Source organism: Convolutriloba macropyga, chromosome 2 (genome assembly GCF_964194025.1).
Source record: "Convolutriloba macropyga chromosome 2, txConMacr16.3, whole genome shotgun sequence".
NCBI lineage: Eukaryota > Metazoa > Xenacoelomorpha > Acoela > Convolutidae > Convolutriloba > Convolutriloba macropyga.
The window spans coordinates 28,652,708-28,671,023 of record NC_134469.1 but is presented as its reverse complement, the minus strand read 5'-3'; the positions used below and the strand labels follow the sequence as shown (position 1 = coordinate 28,671,023).

Here is an 18,316-nt window from a genome sequence, read left to right as displayed (position 1 = left end):
TGATTGTACGGTATCTGCTAATGGACTGAAAATATCAAATGCCAATGGGAACTATGCGCATAAAAGTTTTATCGAGACCGAATTTTCAAACAACAAAGACGCAAAAAACACATGGCTTGCATGTCAAGGCTACTAATTCGAAGAGAACCCAGCTACGTTAGCGACAACAGAAATTGACAGAAAAGAATTAGTTAAAAAATCAGCCGAATTCGCTTTTTATGGAAAAGTTGCCGTTGACTTCACCTGTGATCGACATCTGCTTAGCGGTGTTACGCTTCGCATTGCTTTCAGAAGCTCTATTGATGATTTTGTCATTATGTCCGATGACGCTGCAAAACACTACAAGGTTGAAATTTTAGAGGCCAATTTGTATGTCCGCAAGATGACGCTAAATGATGATGTTATGTCAGCCATTGAAAAAACCTTGTTAAGCAGTCCCGCATCTTATCCCTACTTCAAAACCATAACAAAAACTTTTTTGGCTTCAGCTGGTCTCCATAGTTGGAAGCAAGAGGACATTTTCTCGCGGGAACCAATCCGCAGTCTTGCAATTTGTCTAAACACTAACGAAGCTTTCTTAGGCAATAACAGGCTCAACCCCTTTCATTATCGGAAATTTGGTCTCGAACAAATATATATTTACCGCAACGGACTGCCTGTAGCGGATAGTCCAATATGATTTTATATGATTTAACATGATTTTATACACCCCGAGCTGACAAACTGTTCAATAACTGTGGAGCTCAAGATCTCAGCGGCTCTTTCAAACAATATTGAAATTTTCATAATTGGCGAAAAAAAACAAGTACAATTTACGTTGACAGTGCAAGACGTGTGTCAAAAAACCATATATTGACAAACTAATGAACGAAGACGAAGTAAATCGTTTAATACAGCGCTGCAAGTTACTGAAGCACAGATTTCTGGGTGTCTTTGCAGCAAATAATATCCCTAAAATTTTGCAACCAAATTCATTTATAATAGTCAAATCAGTATCAATATTCAAATTTCCATACCCACTCACAAAAATATTCGTTATCTGACAAAAAGCACCAGAATGAGGACCAGTTAAAATTGATTCAAATCTACGCAAAGTTTCACTACTGAAATTGTCAGTTTGAGTTTTTTTGCCCGGCAAAATCATGTTGTGCATTGACTTTTGCACCACCGTTGTTTTTACTGACTTCACAATATTTTCATTGTTTTTGTGTGAGTTTCCACCAGTTTTGGTTTGAAGCAGTTGCTGTTGTGATGATGTAGCAATTGTTGGTAAACGCTTCCGCACTGTTGCTGCAGACTCGGGTTTTTCTTCGTTTTTAATGTTGAAATCAACCGCTAACTTCAATTTGAAAAAGAAATCGCCCTTTTTCTCCAAATCCACGGCTGATGAAAACAAGTATCGAAAAGTTGTGAAAAGACATGATACGGGGAGAGCCTTGTTTCGTTTGAAAATGTCATCGTAAGTTGTTGCTGCTTTTGATGCGTCTATCAGAACATGAAAATGGTTAGTAGATGTCGTTGTTGTCAACTGACAAAATGCTGAATCAAAATGAGAACACACTGCAAAAGTTTTCACGCTTGACAAATTAATTTTTTCATTAGTGACTAAAAATTTGAACTGTTTCTGAAACTGTTTGAATTAACTAGGTGAACGTTCAAACATTGCTTCAACCATGACTTTTATGTTATGGTTGAAGTAATTTTCGGTTTTTTAGCTGGAGAAGGTCCGTCAGTCTTCAATTTTGGTTCCGCTTCTTGTGAACTGAGTGGAAAAGTTTCCCTAATTTTTGGCTTTTTTTAATAAGTTTGTCAAATTCATCGGTAGTCTGTGACAGCCGTTGTTGAAATTCGTAATCGTCGTCAACTTTCTTGAATAGTTTCAGAAACACATACGTTCCAGTCTTCTCATAAGTTTTGAGGGTGGCCCTGATTAGACGTTTTTCCGTCTTTGAAATATCATAATAACTATCCCCAAACTCAGAATCTTTTGTGGCAGAAAACGGCATGTTTCAATTTAGTCTCTGGTTATACTGATAACAGGTTCTTGTGAAATGCGATATAAAATTTAACAGACCACCTCGAAGAAACACTCACACCAAAGTGGCGAGGCAAGCTTGGATTAAACAAGTGTCTTCTCTGTCTTTAATTGAAAACAGGTTTACATGTGTGAAAATGCAGACTCAAGTACGCCAACGGCGTACTTGAGTCTGTTCATTCATTTTAACTTCGAAACCTTTCTGTAAAACACATGTTTGTTCAGTTATCAACGCGTGCGTGGTCCATGGAATTTTATTGCAAAGAGAGTTCAAAGATCAAATTGATAAGAAGACATAAAACACGTGTCAGAAAATGTGGGCAAAAGGAACACTGAACATGTAGAAAACTACTATTCTATAAAGCACCTGTTTGTTTATATATTAACACGTGCAGTAAAACATGTTGGGTCCATGAAATTTTATTTCAATTAAGGTCAGAGATCAAATTGATAGGAAGCCGTATATATATATATATATATATATATATATATATATATATATATATGTATATATATATATATACACTAGGAAAAGTCGGCAATAAAAGGAAAATTAAATGTAAAAAAGTAGTGTGCATAAAACAGCTTAAACCTAAACATGGGACATAGAAATATATATGTCGTTAAACATTGGTCTGGTGCACTGATAACAGCTAGCTTCAAAAAGTTTGTCTCCCTGTGGGTAATATGCAAGGGATCAAAATCGTAGTTAGTGGATTGAAAACAATTGTGACCTAAGGGAGTGCCTGAACCATAAAATCAAATTAGTTTTAACAACTGCGACTATTTTCCTCTGACGCATTAGTTGCTCTCTATCTTTCAATTTGTTTCTTTATCTGATCTCGATTGCTTGCTTGAACAATTTTTGAAATTTTAAAGTTTCAGAATGTCTTTTTATTTGCTCTCTGATTCTGAACAGTCCTGACAAAGGACTTTAGTATATCAGACTATGTACGAAAGTTATGTTGTTTTTATTCAACAGTATGAAGACTTTTCTGAGAAAAATTGGATTACATCAGACCGCTTCATTATACCAAAACCAATGATCGATTTTGTTGCCACTTTGCCGGGAAAAAACTTACCTGCCCATGGAAATATTATAACTTCTGGTGGTCTAGTGCCACCACAACAACTGTAATCGTGTGAGCCGCAAGACATTGCAACATTACCCGATGAGACTAAGCAACTTCTCTTCAAGTATGATTGCGATTGCGTGCCACTATTCGAAAACCAACTTGGAGCTCAAGATGCTCGTGACAATTTAGCCAGTCTTTGGGGCCTTCAATTAGCGCCTACATCACCAACAAGTTCTTCAGGGCAAAGCTTACCGACAACTCCGCTGAGTGACCCTAGCGCTACAACAACGCCTCAGAGCTCAAGCCCGTCATTTTTCGCAGCACTTAATAGATATCAAGTTCCTTGGATATTTGGAATTGGAACGACAAGCCAAGAAACACCCGATACTACAATGCTTTCAGAGGCAAACTTTGAATCACCAAAAACACCAGTTCCAGAGAGCGATGGAGAAGATAAGACTATCACTCCAAACAATTTGGAGACGCCAAAATATGCAGAGCACCTAAAAAAAGAAAGTCGGACTTTTCTCTCTCGGTGCTTTTTGAAGACTAAACTTTTTATCAGCATCACTTTCTCTGCTTAATTTTAGAGCTTCCCATAATTTATTTCTTTTTTGTAATTATATGTAAGCGTTTATTTGGTGTTTGTACATGAAAAATTTGCAAAGATTTGAGTTTCTCAAATTGAAGTGTCATGTTTGAACTTGTTCTGTCTTTTTGAATTATCCCATAAGCAGGAACCTAATAGAATTTTGGCCAATGGAAATCACGTTTAAAAATCAAGTATTAACTTTTGTTTAATTATACTCCTTCATAGAGTGCTTTGAATTGGATTTTACAAAGTTATTCAACGTAAAACAGTAAGAATTAGTTGCTTCAGCATATTACAAAAACCACGAAAAACAAAATCTTTACTAGTTTTCTTCTGGTTACTCAATTCATTACATAGAGTTTTTCGGCTGCTGTGTTGAATAGCAACTAATACTATTAACTTGTCCCTAATAAGCACTATCGGAAAACTAAATTTAAAAAAATCACAAAAAAAATCAAAATTTCTTGGAATGAAAAACCAACATTTGTCATAAGATTTTTCGAAATGTGTGTAGATGGATGGTTAGGTGTCATGTTCTAAAGCGTAACAATACTACTCGCTCGTTTTGTAAAAAAAATACTGACAGAAAGGCACTAAAAGTAACTTAAAAGTGCCGAAAAAATTAGGTGAAAACTTGTAAAAAAAAATTGTACTATTTATACATCAAATGACAAGGTAAAACCATCGAAAACACGGTAAAAGAAAGATGTGGTATCATCAACTAATTGCCAGCCGGCTGTTTTGATGCTAAAAAATAATTAGTTAATAATGAGTTAATTAGCCCTTAATTAAGAGCTAATTAGAGCTTAATTAGTCAAATTACTAATTAACTAAAAAAAATGAAATTTTTTTGCAGATTTGTAATGCCCTTGCTATGCTTGACAAATTTGCTCATAAGCTTTGAGGTCGAAAAACTGCTCCTTAACCGATTTCCAAAACTTCTGGCCATTCATGTCCCATTAACATCTGGCATTAATTAGAACATCAACTACCTGATAAAAAGGAGTTAGAACCCTGTTTTTTGCAGTTTTGCACTCCTCGGCGGCCCGATGTGAAGTTCTATTCTGAGACCTGTCATCGAAAAAGGCTTTTAAAGCAAAAACATATGTAACTGTCATGTAATTGTCATGTTTTGACAATTTACGACTTGATTGACAGAAAAAACTAACTTTTTTTCTGATGATGCTGGAGCAGTTTTTTCAACGCGGTCCTCCGTTTCATGTTGCTGCAAGCATTTTTCATTCCCACAACTTTTGCGTAGCGTTGCTATATCATCCACTTTCAAACATTAGTCAAACAGCGCCCTCTTGTGTGATCTTATTCAAAAAGAACATGTTTAATTACAAACCAATTACACTTTTTGACTGAAGAACTCACCACATTCTGTCTATCGGTTGCCCTTTCACATATTCTCATGGTATCTAGAGAAAAAAAATTCAAAAAAAATTAGCTTATGGACTTAGAATTTTACAAAAATTCGATATAAAATAAGCCCGCCAAAACCGAACAATCGGGTTGCAGCATTACAAAATTTTAAATTTGGCGCGCAAAAATATCCTTGGTCTAGGCTTCGGAAAAACCGGGAAATCATTAGCTGTTCTTTCGTTTCTCAAGTTGAATTGTTATTGCTCAAGCTAAAGCTTTCGTTGCTACTCAAGTTGAAAATGGTGTACCCTTGCCGTTATTGCGATTCTTCACTCAGTACAGCTAGCAATCGGACTAGACATGAACATCATTTCCAACCGGATGAACTTGGTTTACCCACATACCAGTGTTCATTATGCGAATTTACTTCGCGAAAAACCTCGAATCTCGAGCAGCACATGAGGACCGAACACTCGCGATTCGCCAACTGTTGCCGCAGTTGCCATCTTGGGTTTAATGACTCTCATTTGTATGCTCAGCATTTGAACTCTGTGCACTCTCTACCCGTATTTGGCGACGAGTTCGAACCAAGAGATACGCCAACGGAAAGTGCGTTCAACTGCCTCTTGCGAACGTTTGAAACAACTGACGCAGGAAGCACGTGATCTTGAAAACTTCATGCGTGCTCAAAAACCCAAAATCGATAGCCTCATAAATGAGCAGTTATACCATGGGCCACAGAAGGTTCGGTTGTGTGCAAAACTACAGCTGATAAAGTACCATAATGACCAGCCTGATAATGCAGAAGATGAGCGCATCGAAATATACGCCAACTCACTTTTGACTCCAGTCTACGCAAACGGTCTCACGATTGCAGCCTACTGGGGAATGGTCGAAAAAATGATGAGCGTATTAACGACATTTGCTTCGATGGGTAGTGGATGGGTACTGGAAAGTGCTGAAAGTAGATGTGAAATTCGCACGTTTCAGACCAATTCGCGGCTCGTCCTATATTGCACTACCAACTAAAATTGCCAATTGTCGGGGTCTGCTCAACATTAGAAATGAAGACCAGCAGTGCTTCAGATATTGCTATGTAGCAGCATATCATCTACATCATGGAGTAAGTCTGGACAGAGTTGATCAGAACTACCAAACTGCCAAAACATCCCCGACCACGTACAATCAACCGGGAATTCATCGACCATTAGGTGAATTCGTTATGCCTATGGGCTTTGAAGATATTCCCGAATTCGAAAACTGAATGACGTTCAAATTATTGTGTTTGGCTACGATAACGGTCAACTTTTTCCTCTTAAAATTCCGTCTTACAAATCTGAATTTGTAATGGATTTACTTTTGTTGTATGATGATGATCATCACCACTATGTACTGATTACTCACCTTGTAAAAGTCGTTTGCTACATACGACGTATTGACTTCCGTTATTGTTATCGGATCTGTCGGAATTGCTTTTGGATATGTCGAGAGGGTCTCGAAAGTTAAAATTTGCACATGACTAACTGTGGCAACAACGCTCCCGCAGTTATTCACATGCCTTCACGCGATCAAATTTCATACAAATTTACAAATCTCTCTGCAACTTGGTTCGTACCTTTAGTAATTTATTTCGACTTTGAGTCCTTTCTTAGACCCGTGTCAGGATGCAGAGGACCTAGTAGCAGAGCATTTACGCAAGTAAAGGAGATTCATGAGCCGTGTGGGTTTGCATTAACAGTAATTGATCACTACTCCAGCAAACCATTTTTTACCAAGTTGACAGTTCTGAGGACTGTATGAGCAATTTTGTGAAATTGCTACACAAGCTTGAAAGAGATATCCACAAGCAAAAGAGAAAATATCCATTTTTCAATGGCGACAGGCGAAGTTTGGACAAATCTCAAGCTACACAATGCTGGATTTGTGAGAAACCGTTTTCGGAAGTCGAAGACCCAGAAAACTCGATTGACTTAGACCATTTTCACTATAGTGGCAAATTTCTCGGGTGGGCGCATGAAAAGTGCAACCGAGCAAGGAGAAACATCAATTTCATACCTGTCGTAGGTCATAATATACAAAATTATGATCTACACCACATTTGTCTACCCGTGAACAACTGTGAACCAACAACGACCATCAGTGTCATACCAGCCACAGACGAAAAATACATATCTATGACCTTTGGTGTGCTCTTTGATACCTTTGGTAACGAAAAAGGGACAACGGTGAAGGTGTATGAATATCTGCGGTTTATCGACTCCTTCAAAATTATGAATAGCTCACTTGAAAAACTCGTAGAAATACTCCCGGAGAATCAATTTGAAATAATGAAGTCAATGTTTGCGACCGTCTCGGGTGAAAATATCCAGCTGCTAAAACAGAAAGGCTACTATCCCTATTCTTATGTGAGTAGTCGTGCCAAGTTCTCTGACACACAACTACCACCACTAGAAAAGTGGGGAAATACCTTAGACGGTGGCAATGTGAATGTTACAGAAAGTAATTTAGCTCATGCAAGCAGGATGCGGGAAATTCCTGGCTGTGGAACACTTCAAGATTACCACGACGCTTACTTAAAATTAGACTGTGCACTATTAGCCTGCGTCTTCGAATTTCACTGAAAATTGAGTTTTACTACCTATAAGTTGGACTGCTTGCACTTTTTTACGTTACCCAATATGGCCAAAGAGGCTTCTTTGAGGATCTGCAAAGCAAATGTCGAGTTATTGACAGAGCGAGAACATCTAGATATGATCGAGCCTGAAATCCGCGGTGGCGTCACCTCTGTCTACGAACACTGGCGCTTCACTGCTAATAAGCAATACATTCCAAACTACAATAGCACAGAAGATCATCAATTCGGCTTCTGTGTTGATGCGAACAATTTATACGGAGGAGTGTTGCAACTTGAAAAACTCCACCTCTCAGAGTTCGCATTCAACACAGAAGTCACAATTCAAGAGGTCCTAGACGGGATACTTTGTGGAGGTCGACCTTTCATACCCACCAGGATTGCATGACGATCACCGGGATTTCCCCCTGACCCCTACAAAGGACATCGTTGAAGAGGAGTGGTTGGGAGAGTACCAACTTAACTTAAAAGAGCAGCACAACCTCCCCACATCAAAAGTGAAGAAATTATTAAACGTTTTTTGATAAGAAGAGATATGTGGTTCATTACAAATTGCTCAAACTGTATATTGAACTTGGACTTGTAATCAAAAAAGTGCATAGAGTGCTGCAATTTCGCCAAGAAAGCTGGCTATCACCATATATTACGTTAAACAGTGAAAAAAAGACAAGTCGCAGCTAATAAGTTTGAGGAGAATTTTTACAAGTTAATGAACAACGTTGCATACGGCAAAAACTGCGAATCTAAGCGACGCCGCAGTAAAATTACAATCACGCGTAATGCTGAACAAGTGCTGAACTTAGTGTCTAATTTCGAATTTGACCGCTACATGATATTCGGGGAAAACATGGCTGCATTGACTACTCGCCCAAAATCTATCTTTTGGAACACTCCGACAATTGTGGGAGCCACTATCTTAGATTTGGCGAAATCTCACATGTATTTTTTCCACTATCGGGTCATGCGTCCAAACTTTGACTGTCGTCTATTATATAGTGATACGGACAGCCTTTTATATTCTGTTCAAAGTCCAGACTTCTACAAGGAACTATCAGAAAAGCCACAGTCAGTTCTGAGCCATTTCGATTTTTCAAACTACCCGTCTGATCATTTCTTGTTTAATGCCAGTAACAAGCAAGTAGTCCTTAAGTTTAAGGATGAATTCGCCGGCGACTACATTACCGAGTTCATCTGCTTAAAGCCAAAGCTATACTCCATTCTGTCAACAAGTAAGTTTATTCTCCTTGAAATCAATAATATTAGTTTTACTATAAATATATATAGTTGGTTAGTAAACATCTGGAAGTTGTTAGTATGTATTGTCATTATATAGGGGGATAGTAATCAAAATAGCGCCTATTTCTCATTTTCTTTCTATCTTTTCAGGTTGTAGAAAACTCTCAGCAAAGGGAGTGACGAAGGCTGCGCAACAGCATCTACGACATGCAGACTTTGTGAATACCCTGCTGTCAGGCAACAGTGTACGTGCAGAGAACACACGGATTGTTTCTGACCACCACTCGTTGCGCACAGTAACTACAAACAAAATCTGCTTGTCAGCGTTTGATAATAAACGCTACATAGTACCCGATGGCATAAAAACCGTCCCTTTTGGCCACTATGAACTGGGCGATTATGCTATAGATGAAATAAATTGGAGCGACGACGATGTGGAGTGGGATTATGAAATTTCTGGCAACTTTAGTGACTTACAGCTAAGTTCGAGTCCTGAGTGGGATAACAGTTTCGTTGTGCCACAATCGTCTCCAGAAACCAACACCTAAAGCTCCAACACATGGCAGCCACCCGACCCTGGTTTTCTAGCTGCTGAATTGATAAACGATTCGGATATTGGGAGCAGTGATTTAGTTGATTTTGATGCAAGTTCGGATGAAAATTCCAGTCCCGATAACCCGTTTATTAATTTTGAAGCAGAGGAAGCCAGTGAAAGTGAACCAGAAGAATCAGTGTTTAAAACTGCAAGGCGTTATTAGACAGTGTAATTAAATTTAATAGCGCAGAAAAGCGCACGCAAAACTGTACAAGTCTTGATTTTGCATGGAGTTAAGTATTTGGTTTAATTTAAATTGATCGAGTGGTTTGAAAGCGCTAAGACTACTGAGAAAGCGGCGAGAAAAAAAGATTGGAATAAAGCGGAAAGGAAAGGTTTTACATGTACAAACCGTTCAATCCCTCCTAACCTAATTCCCACGCATGATCACTCCATATATTACCATGTTTGGTATCGCATGAATACCCCCCCCCCGCTCTTAACGCTCTTCTTATTTACTACTATCGGGTCAGTAAGTATGGTCAGTTTTCTACTCCGATTCATTCCCCGAATTCTTCCGGCTATGTTTTTTGTTTCGCCGTCTGGCGAACTTTTTTCTTTTTACATTTGTTCATACAGCAAAATTTTTAAATGAAATTTTTCAGCTGTCAAATTTTCTGAATGAGTTCTTCCGCTAACTAATGGCGTTTGCGCTCGTGACGTCATTTATCACTCTCTTTAGACAAATTTTTTTTGTCATTTGCGTGATTAGATTTTGATCATATGTGACTTTCCTCATTCAATAAAATGACTTATGCTTTTAAAAACTTAATTTGAGTTCAATTTGAATTTGTTTAAGGTCAAAGGCTTCCGCGGAAGGACTTTCATTAAGTCTGATTAATTTATGACTGAATATTTTTACATAGCTTTTTGAGCTGTGCCAATAACTTCTTCAACTTATATCTGTCTCTTTCTATCTATATTATATGGCACGCGCGTCTTTCGCAGCTATTCCGGCAATCTTACGGCTGTTTTTCATTGATCTGGGAATTGTGATGTTCCAGAGAAAAATTTTGTAAACAATAAGTTAAAATAAAAAGTTTTTTCCACATGCTGAAAAGAATGATTGACGCTCATATCCTAACTTTGCAAGTTTAAGACAGCTCCTTCAGAATTTTTAGTTATTACACTGTTCAATTTACTCAATCTTTTGATTTTCTAGTGCCTTGTATAAAAATTGCCTTGTCTGCGTGTGAATGTCGCCTGCACTATTTCGTGAAGGAAATCATTTTTATACTCTATGTCGGAAGTACTTGATTATGATTCCGAAAGTACTTGGTTTGAGTTCTTCCTCTCAAATACAGGCCAATCAAGTTAGCTGCCAAAAAAATTAAGATACCATTTTGGGTTAATGTACAGCCCTAACAGTGAAATTATTTTTTGGCTGTTATGGCCCACCGTTGTTTCTGCAGAAAGTTCTATATGAAGCTATCATAGAAGCATCAGTTATATACAGTAATATCCGATAACTCAAACAAGAATTTTCAAGAATTATAAGGCTGATATAATAGCTCAACTATCGCTGCTGAGAGTCCTCGTTTTGAACTATGGATTTTGTCTAGGTGCTCCACAGTCTTTGTCAGCATCACAAGCACATTATGGAGGTGGTGCAACTTCGTACATGGCACCACCCAGACCTCTGACACGACCGCCTGGCACTGTTCCACCTGGCTTCAATCGGCCTCCTGCTTTTGAACAAGGACCTGTCAGATATTAATGAGAGACCCAGATTGACTTCGGTAATTTCACGAACTTTACTTTGAAAGATTGGTTAAGCGATTGACGAGATGTGCTGGATGTTTAGACAAGTAGCAGATGGCCAAATACAGATACTTGGAATTGATGGACCATTAGAACTGTAAGTCTGGGGACTAAATTTTAATTTGTGTGATCTAAAAAAGCATTTCAAGATTCTCTTTCATTGCTCTCCTCTCAGTCAATTTATTTTTGTCTCCACTTATACTTTGAGTGTGCGAAGATCTTGCGATGCTTTGATTAAGGTATCTCTAACATTTGATGTTCGTGTATAATATTATTGTTTCTGTTTTGATATCTTCAAAATAAAAGTTTTCCAATTCTACACAATTTCCACCTCCGCGATAACCGGTAAGAGTTTTATAGTTACATCGACCTAGATGATAGCCACAGATGAGAAAGCTCAAACCAGGTCAGTGAGTGAGTTATAACTTCTTTTTCCAATTTTTGCCATTCATATTTATGCAAACAATCACCTGTACTTTTTATGAGAACTCAAGCCCAGCTGTTAAATGTTTGGACCTGTTTCCTTTGGAGTTCTCGGCTTGTGTAGAAGTTGATTTGTAAAATATTTTCAAATTATGCCTAAAAGTTGGACCTGTTATTATTATTTATTTACCTAATTGAGAGAAGTTTTCTTTGATGGACATTAGTATTATTCTAACTATTTTAAGGAAACGGTTCCAAACGAACCGCTGGAATGAAGTGGAAGTGTTTTGGCATCTCAGCCAAGGTTGTTTTTGCAGGACTCTTGGCTGTGTCGAGGTTGCGCCTTGTCGAGTCGACCTTCTCTAACGGTGGAAATGCTCGCCCCAGTCTAAGAGCAATCTAATGATTGATCGTTCCTTTGTTCACAAGGTTTGAGATATCAGATTGAATAAATTTGAAACAGGATCCTTTGAACATTGATCGTTAGTAAAGAGACCTTTTGCTTCCTTTTCCTTTTGAGTCATTGTTACTCCTCAAGGTATGTGTAAATGAAAACCAGGCTTCTTTTGCTGATCTAACTAACTTCCTCCATTTGACTGATGACTTATTCGTTGCAATTTGAGTTATTTGTCGCGGACGTAATCTTAGTAGTTGAACTCTCCCATGTACTTATATGTACGTAGACACATTCAGTATTAAGTAGTAATTGAGTGTGGGAAAGCAAGAGGTCTCAGGCGAGCTTTTCACATTGGTAAATTGCCTTGTTACCATTGTTGGACCACAGTTGATTTATAATAATGCACGGTCCCCAACGATGTTGGCGAGAAGCTGGTCTAAAAACTGCTGTCTCTCGACAGGTTTAAGATATTGCGTTCAAGCTAAGTTCCCTTATTGTCGATTAACCAGAAATGCCTTCATTTTGTTTCAATTTGAAGGTACAACAGCTTTCCAAACAAATCAAGGTCAGTTGAGATCGATTTCTTATTTTGATCCCATTTATCAAATTTTTGGCTTACTATCGAAAGTCTATTGTCTTGCCTTGGATTTGGTTTTCTACTTGTATGTTCTACATCTAAACTCTAAACAAGGTCACAGTATCAAAATTTGTTGTAATTTTCTCCGGTTTTCTCAACTTTTTCATAAGTATTCCAATTTGCAGAAAAGTTTCAGTGATTTGTTCTTAAATTGACAGCATAGATTACACTTTCTAAATTAATTGAACGTGGACCGATTGCAACGTGAGGCTATTAAGGTGGGTCGACAAACACCAAAATAATTTGCCTGTGGTCTAAGAGCTACGATAATTACTGTTGCTTGAAACTTTGGCGTTTAAAACCCAGACACTTGTCAAGGTAACGTGCTGATGTAATGAATTTGATGTTTTGTTGCTTTACTAGTTATTTGAAAACCACGCACCTCTTAGAATGGTTAAATTTTCATTTTTAGCTCGAGCAGCTAAGTTTACACAGTGCTTAAGACAATTTGAAAAGCATGAGCGTGTACTTTTAGCTGTTACTGTGTGCTCTGTAAAAATAATACTAACTTCAGCTAGAAGATTCTGACAAATTTTTTTGAACAAATGTTACCGAACATCATCAATTAAACGGAACCAAGTATTCGGATACTTCGAGGAGCCCCGACGCTTTCTTTGACTGCTTGAAAGTCAGATAATTACCAGTTTGCCTGTAAAAGAGAACCCGTAACAGGCGCAACCAGCTAGTAGTGCTATATTTGATTGCAAATTACGATGGACAAAGAAGTGGAGATTAGATACCCTGAGATAGGACTTCTGATCACGTGTTCACTCTGTCACAACTATATTTTCGAGCCAAGAAGCCTTCCCTGCCAACACTCCTTCTGCTTTCGATGCCTCAATGGCTACGGAAAGGTGAGCTATTTTGCATATAGAGGAATTAGTGTTTTAAAGCGTTCATCTGGCTCTGTGTGATCTGAGATCGGTAAAATTAAATTATTCTATTACTAGGAGCCAGTGTTGTTTCTTTGTTGGTGAAATTTAGCCTCATTCTTGGGCTCTGAAATGTTTTTTGTTCCTACCCCCACTTAAGTGGGGAGGGAGGAACTATATACTCAAATGGGTTTTTTGTTCAATCAGGTTTGACAGATCGATATATTTATCGTAGAGAGTTTTGAGTGGTATCATTAGAAAGCACGTACATCCTAGAATATGGAATTATCAAGATTTTTTCAAAATTCGTTTTTCTACAGGGAGTTCTCGAGGTTTAAAGTTATGTGAATATTCGATAGTTTTTGCTCACATTTTCCGTAATTTTCGCTAAAATTTGGCTCAATTTTGCTAATATAATTAACAACGTGTTGAAATTTTGAATCAACGAGTGTTATTGTTTTTGTTAAAGATAGAACAGTGATGCTGAATTGTTTGATTGAAGTTTGTTTGGCTAAATTTTTCGATCAAATTTACAAAATTTTGGTCCATTTTTTTAAACATTTTTGGTCCATTTTGGTTGAGCTTACCAGAGATAGAGACCTAAAAACCGCTTACACGAACTCCGTAAACTCCAAAAGAGCTAGTCGAAATTAGGCGCCCTATAAAAGTCTTCTACATATAAAATGTTGCCGTTTTTTTGCAAATTTAACTCAATAATTATACAAAATGAATCATTTTTTGATATATTTAACTTACCAAGTGATCTAATTCACAAACAATTGGAACAATTGGGTGGTTTTCGGGCTCGCGGCAGAATCAGGGAAAGGTTTGATGTCATCGTGGATTCTTACAATAATAAATTTTTCGATTTTTTTTTTTCGGCGCTGCCTTTTTTCAAAATAATTTGCTTCATTGTTTTTTAATGTTAACTGACAAGATTTTCAATTCACGGTTCAATTAATGACGGCTGCCATTTACCTGAAAATGCTGTCAAAGGTACATACAGTTTCTTTTCATAGAAACTCAAATGGTTTTTATGGTTTTGACGAGGAGTTTGTGTTTTGCCTTTATTTGTTATTCTTTTTGCAGTTTGATTGCTCATTTTGTCTGATCAAGGATCCCAATGGCTTCTTCAGGAGGTGTAATCGAACCTATACAACGCATTGGGTTGTTATCTAATGTCCCTTATGACACTGAGTTTAATTGTTCTAAGAAACTTTCATATCAGACACAATCTAATCTTTGTGCGGTTTTTTGAAAGGAAAAAACACGAGACATTAACTTTCGGTCCATCGGTGGCCTCTTTGGTCAACATCGTATTTATTTTGCCTATTTTTGCTGATTTGTTTTCCTTGTAATTTTCTTACTGTCTTTTTTACCTGGAATCAAAGATTAGAGTTATTTGAGCCTTACATTAGGCTTTCCGTTTGTTTACTTTCAGGGAAAAAAATCACACAATGTTATCAAAAAAAGAAAATTGCAAACAATTAACAAAGTTGTACTATTTTTTAGTCCAAAAGCAAAAACCGTGAGAGCGCCGTCAATGAATTGTTTTAAAGTTTGCGCCCATTTTTATCAGTTTAAATGTTCTTCCGACCCCCAATTTAGTGCGGAGGGAGGAACAATATACTCAAGTAGTTTTTAGTTCAGTAAGGTTTTACCGATCGATAGATTTATCGTACAGTTGTGCGTGGTATCATTAGAAAGCATGTACATCCTAGAATATGGAATTATCAAGATTTTTTCGAAAGTCATTTTTCTACAGGGAGTTATCGAGGTTTAAACTTTTGTGAATATTCCGAAGTTTTTCCTCTCATTTTCCTAATTTTCGCTAAAAATTGGCTCAATTTTGCTAATATAATTAACAACGTGTTAAAATTTTTAATCAACGAGTGTTATTGTTTTTGTGAAAGATAGAAGAGTGTTGCTGAATTATTTGATTGAAGTTTGTTTGGGTAAAATTTTTGATCAATTTTTTATCAAAGATGACACAAAATATGCTTTTTTGTTCCATTTTTGTAAAGTTTACCAGAAGTAGAGACCTAGAAACCCCTCTCATGACCTCCGTAAACTCCTAAAAGGCTTGTTGAAATTAGGCGCCCTATAAAGATCTTCTAGAGTTAAAATTTTGCCGTTTTTTTCAAATTTAGCCCTATAATTATACAAAATGAATCTTTTTTTAGTTTTTGGAATATTAAACTTGCCTAGTGATTTCGTTTACAAACAAAAACTAATGGTTTTTCTGGTTTTGACGAAGAGTTTAGTAAACTTTAACTGAATTATTGTGTTTTGCATTCTTTTGTTACTCTTTTTGAAGTCTGATTGCTAGTTCTGTCTGATCAAAGATCCAAATGGCTTCTTTAAGAGGTGTAAATGAACCTATACAATGCCTTTGGCTGTTATTCAAGGTCTCTTATGACATTGAATATAATTGTTTTAAGAAAATTTCAGTGATTTTACTTTTGGTTTCTTTCAACTTTTGGCTTATTATCAGTAAATACAGGTCAAGCTTCTTCCATTTAGGACACAAAATTATCTTTGTGTGGTTTTTCTTAAATAAAGGATTCTTGAGTTTGGTACTACGAGTTTTCATACAAAATGTTGTGATTTTTGTGCATTATTGCTGTTTTTTTTTGTATCTCGGTTAATTGTCACAGCTGAGAAATCGAATTGGAAAAAGCTATTTAAATACGCAGTTGAACATATTTTTTGCTTTTGTAACTTATGAACCAGGCCTGCGACAGCGCTCTCTCGTAGAATTTGGTAGTTTTTTGTTTGCCCTGTATTTGTTTTTTTGTTGACGTATGCCATATAAAATGTAATAGAAGGTTTTCTGAATGCCCTATATATGTATATAAATGATCTCTATATAAAACTAATATCGGTATTTAGCTAATGGTTTTAATGACTTTCAAATTAATTGTTTCCAAAAAATTATTCAACTTTTCCCCTTTTTGTTCTAGTTTTCATAACTTTTTCGTTTTTCATAATTTCGTATCATTTTTTCAACTTAGCCTCATTTTTGAGAGATCTCGTTTATTGTTTGTTGAACCAAAAAAATAGGTTCTCTGTTCGTTGAACGGATTGTCTGATGTCTTTAGAGCTTAGTCTATTTCAGAAGAATTTGTTGAGTTTTTTTATACTTTTCAATGTTTGTGGTTCTTTGTAGTCATTTTCAGATATTCCTTTAAATAATATAATTTTGATGTCTAATGGAGACGTAAGCGGAAATTGAAGATTCTGGGGGCTAATATCTTATGAATTTAATAGCTTCAACGCTGTGGTTTCGTATTCATAAAGCTGTTTGTGAAATTTTTCAGTTCTGCTTATTATTATTGTTAATTTGTAGTCTGATGACTAAGTCTCAATGATAACAGGCGCAATTAGTTTTCTGAGACGTTGCAAGCTAAACTGTCTATTCTTTTTGTTGAAAGCTTATGTTTGTTCTGTATTATGAAATTTGTTCAAAACTTGCTTGGAAAAAAGAGACAATGGATTTGTGAGATTTGACAATCTTATTTCTGTTAAATGTCGCTTAGTTTCTCTATAGACAAGTCACCTTCATTATCTAGTGAGCTACAATTCGCTCTTCATAAATGTGTTTTTTCCTCAAATGGTCTTTGTTCTTGGTACTGAGTTTTTCTAAAATATTCGCGATTGTTTCATGTGCCCATTTTTTAGATTTTTGTTCTTTTCTTTGCATCACAATAATGGCCGGTTCTGTTGCCATTTGAAACAAAAGCAATTGAAAAAAATTAATGCTCTTAGTGAACAACTTAATTTTTAATTGACTGGGACACCATTTTCGTGCAGTTTTTGAATTTTTTTGGCCTGTATTTGTCGTTCTTTTTGTAGTCTTTTGACATCCTGGATGATGAAAGGTATTAATCATTTTCTATGGGGGTATAAATTAATCTCTTAGTGATTTCAGTTGATACATTTTGTTTTTTAATAGCCGCACTGTGATAGCTGGGGCTATTATTGGCCTTCCCTTGGTTTATTTTGACGTCGCGATTTTTGTTACGACCATATGACTTCGCAACCACTTCAAATCTGCTTTTTGTTCATAAATTCATGCAATTTCACCTGAAGTGCGTGCGTGAGGTCATTTTTCGCTCTTAGTGGAGCGGTTTTTTGTTCATTTGCGTTATTAAATTTTGGTCACACTTGACTTACCTCACTCTCAAAAATGACTTCCTCACTTTGAAATTGACTTTTATTTACTTTAGTTCAAAGAGATAAGGTCAAATGGGCGTGTGTCACTCTAAATGAATGTTATTAGAGAGCAACTAATAGAGGCAGCAAAAACTTATATTGATTTTTAATCAAAATATAACATATCAGCCTTCAATGAAAAGACGAATTTTTTTTGGTCTGTCTTTTTACTGTTTTTTGGAGACTGCAGATCTACGAAGCTATTGCGGCTATTTTCTGGCAGTCTGCCAGCTCTGTTAATCAATTTAACATTAATTTTTATTCAAAAAAGGCAACGTTTTTTTAAAACTTTGCCCTTTTGCTCTGTTCTTGTCGATTTATCAAGTCGCTTTGAGTAAAAGTCCCATATTTTTCCTAATGAGGTGCAGTTTTTTTCTTTAGTGTAGGGGTTATCTGATGTCATTTTGATTTGGCAATTAATTTTTTAAAAAAATGGACAACGAGTTTTGGTCGTAATTAATATTTGAAATTATTTGATTT

General features: G+C 36.5%; 3 protein-coding genes across 5 annotated transcripts in view; 2 read left to right on the top strand and 1 right to left on the bottom strand.

Annotated features, from left to right (window-relative positions):
* Nucleotides 1-1,808, bottom strand: part of LOC142358608 (uncharacterized) — a 591,411-nt gene extending 589,603 nt beyond the window's left edge. Inside the window, exon 1 of the mRNA XM_075410050.1 lies at nt 1,797-1,808. The gene's annotated coding sequence lies outside the window, so the exon portion shown is untranslated. The remainder of the gene's footprint in view (nt 1-1,796) is intronic.
* Nucleotides 1-12,277, top strand: part of LOC142358603 (uncharacterized) — a 34,424-nt gene extending 22,147 nt beyond the window's left edge. The window contains exons 8-10 of one of the 3 annotated variants that reach the window (XR_012761838.1): nt 11,094-11,270; nt 11,336-11,389; nt 12,033-12,277. Coding sequence is in view for 2 of the 3 variants with exons in the window: in XM_075410043.1 (XP_075266158.1) it covers nt 11,094-11,248 (155 nt within the window). In the remaining variant the exon portion in view is untranslated. Of the gene's footprint in view, nt 1-11,093; nt 11,617-12,032 lie in introns of those variants that run through there. The other 2 variants (XM_075410043.1, XM_075410042.1) reach the window with 2 other exon arrangements.
* Nucleotides 12,278-12,400: 123 nt separating this feature from the next.
* The window catches only part of LOC142358602 (uncharacterized), a 31,690-nt gene continuing 25,774 nt past the window's right edge, over nt 12,401-18,316 (top strand). The window contains exon 1 of the mRNA XM_075410041.1: nt 12,401-13,603. Coding sequence (XP_075266156.1) covers nt 13,463-13,603 — 141 coding nt within the window. The 5' untranslated portion in view covers nt 12,401-13,462. The remainder of the gene's footprint in view (nt 13,604-18,316) is intronic.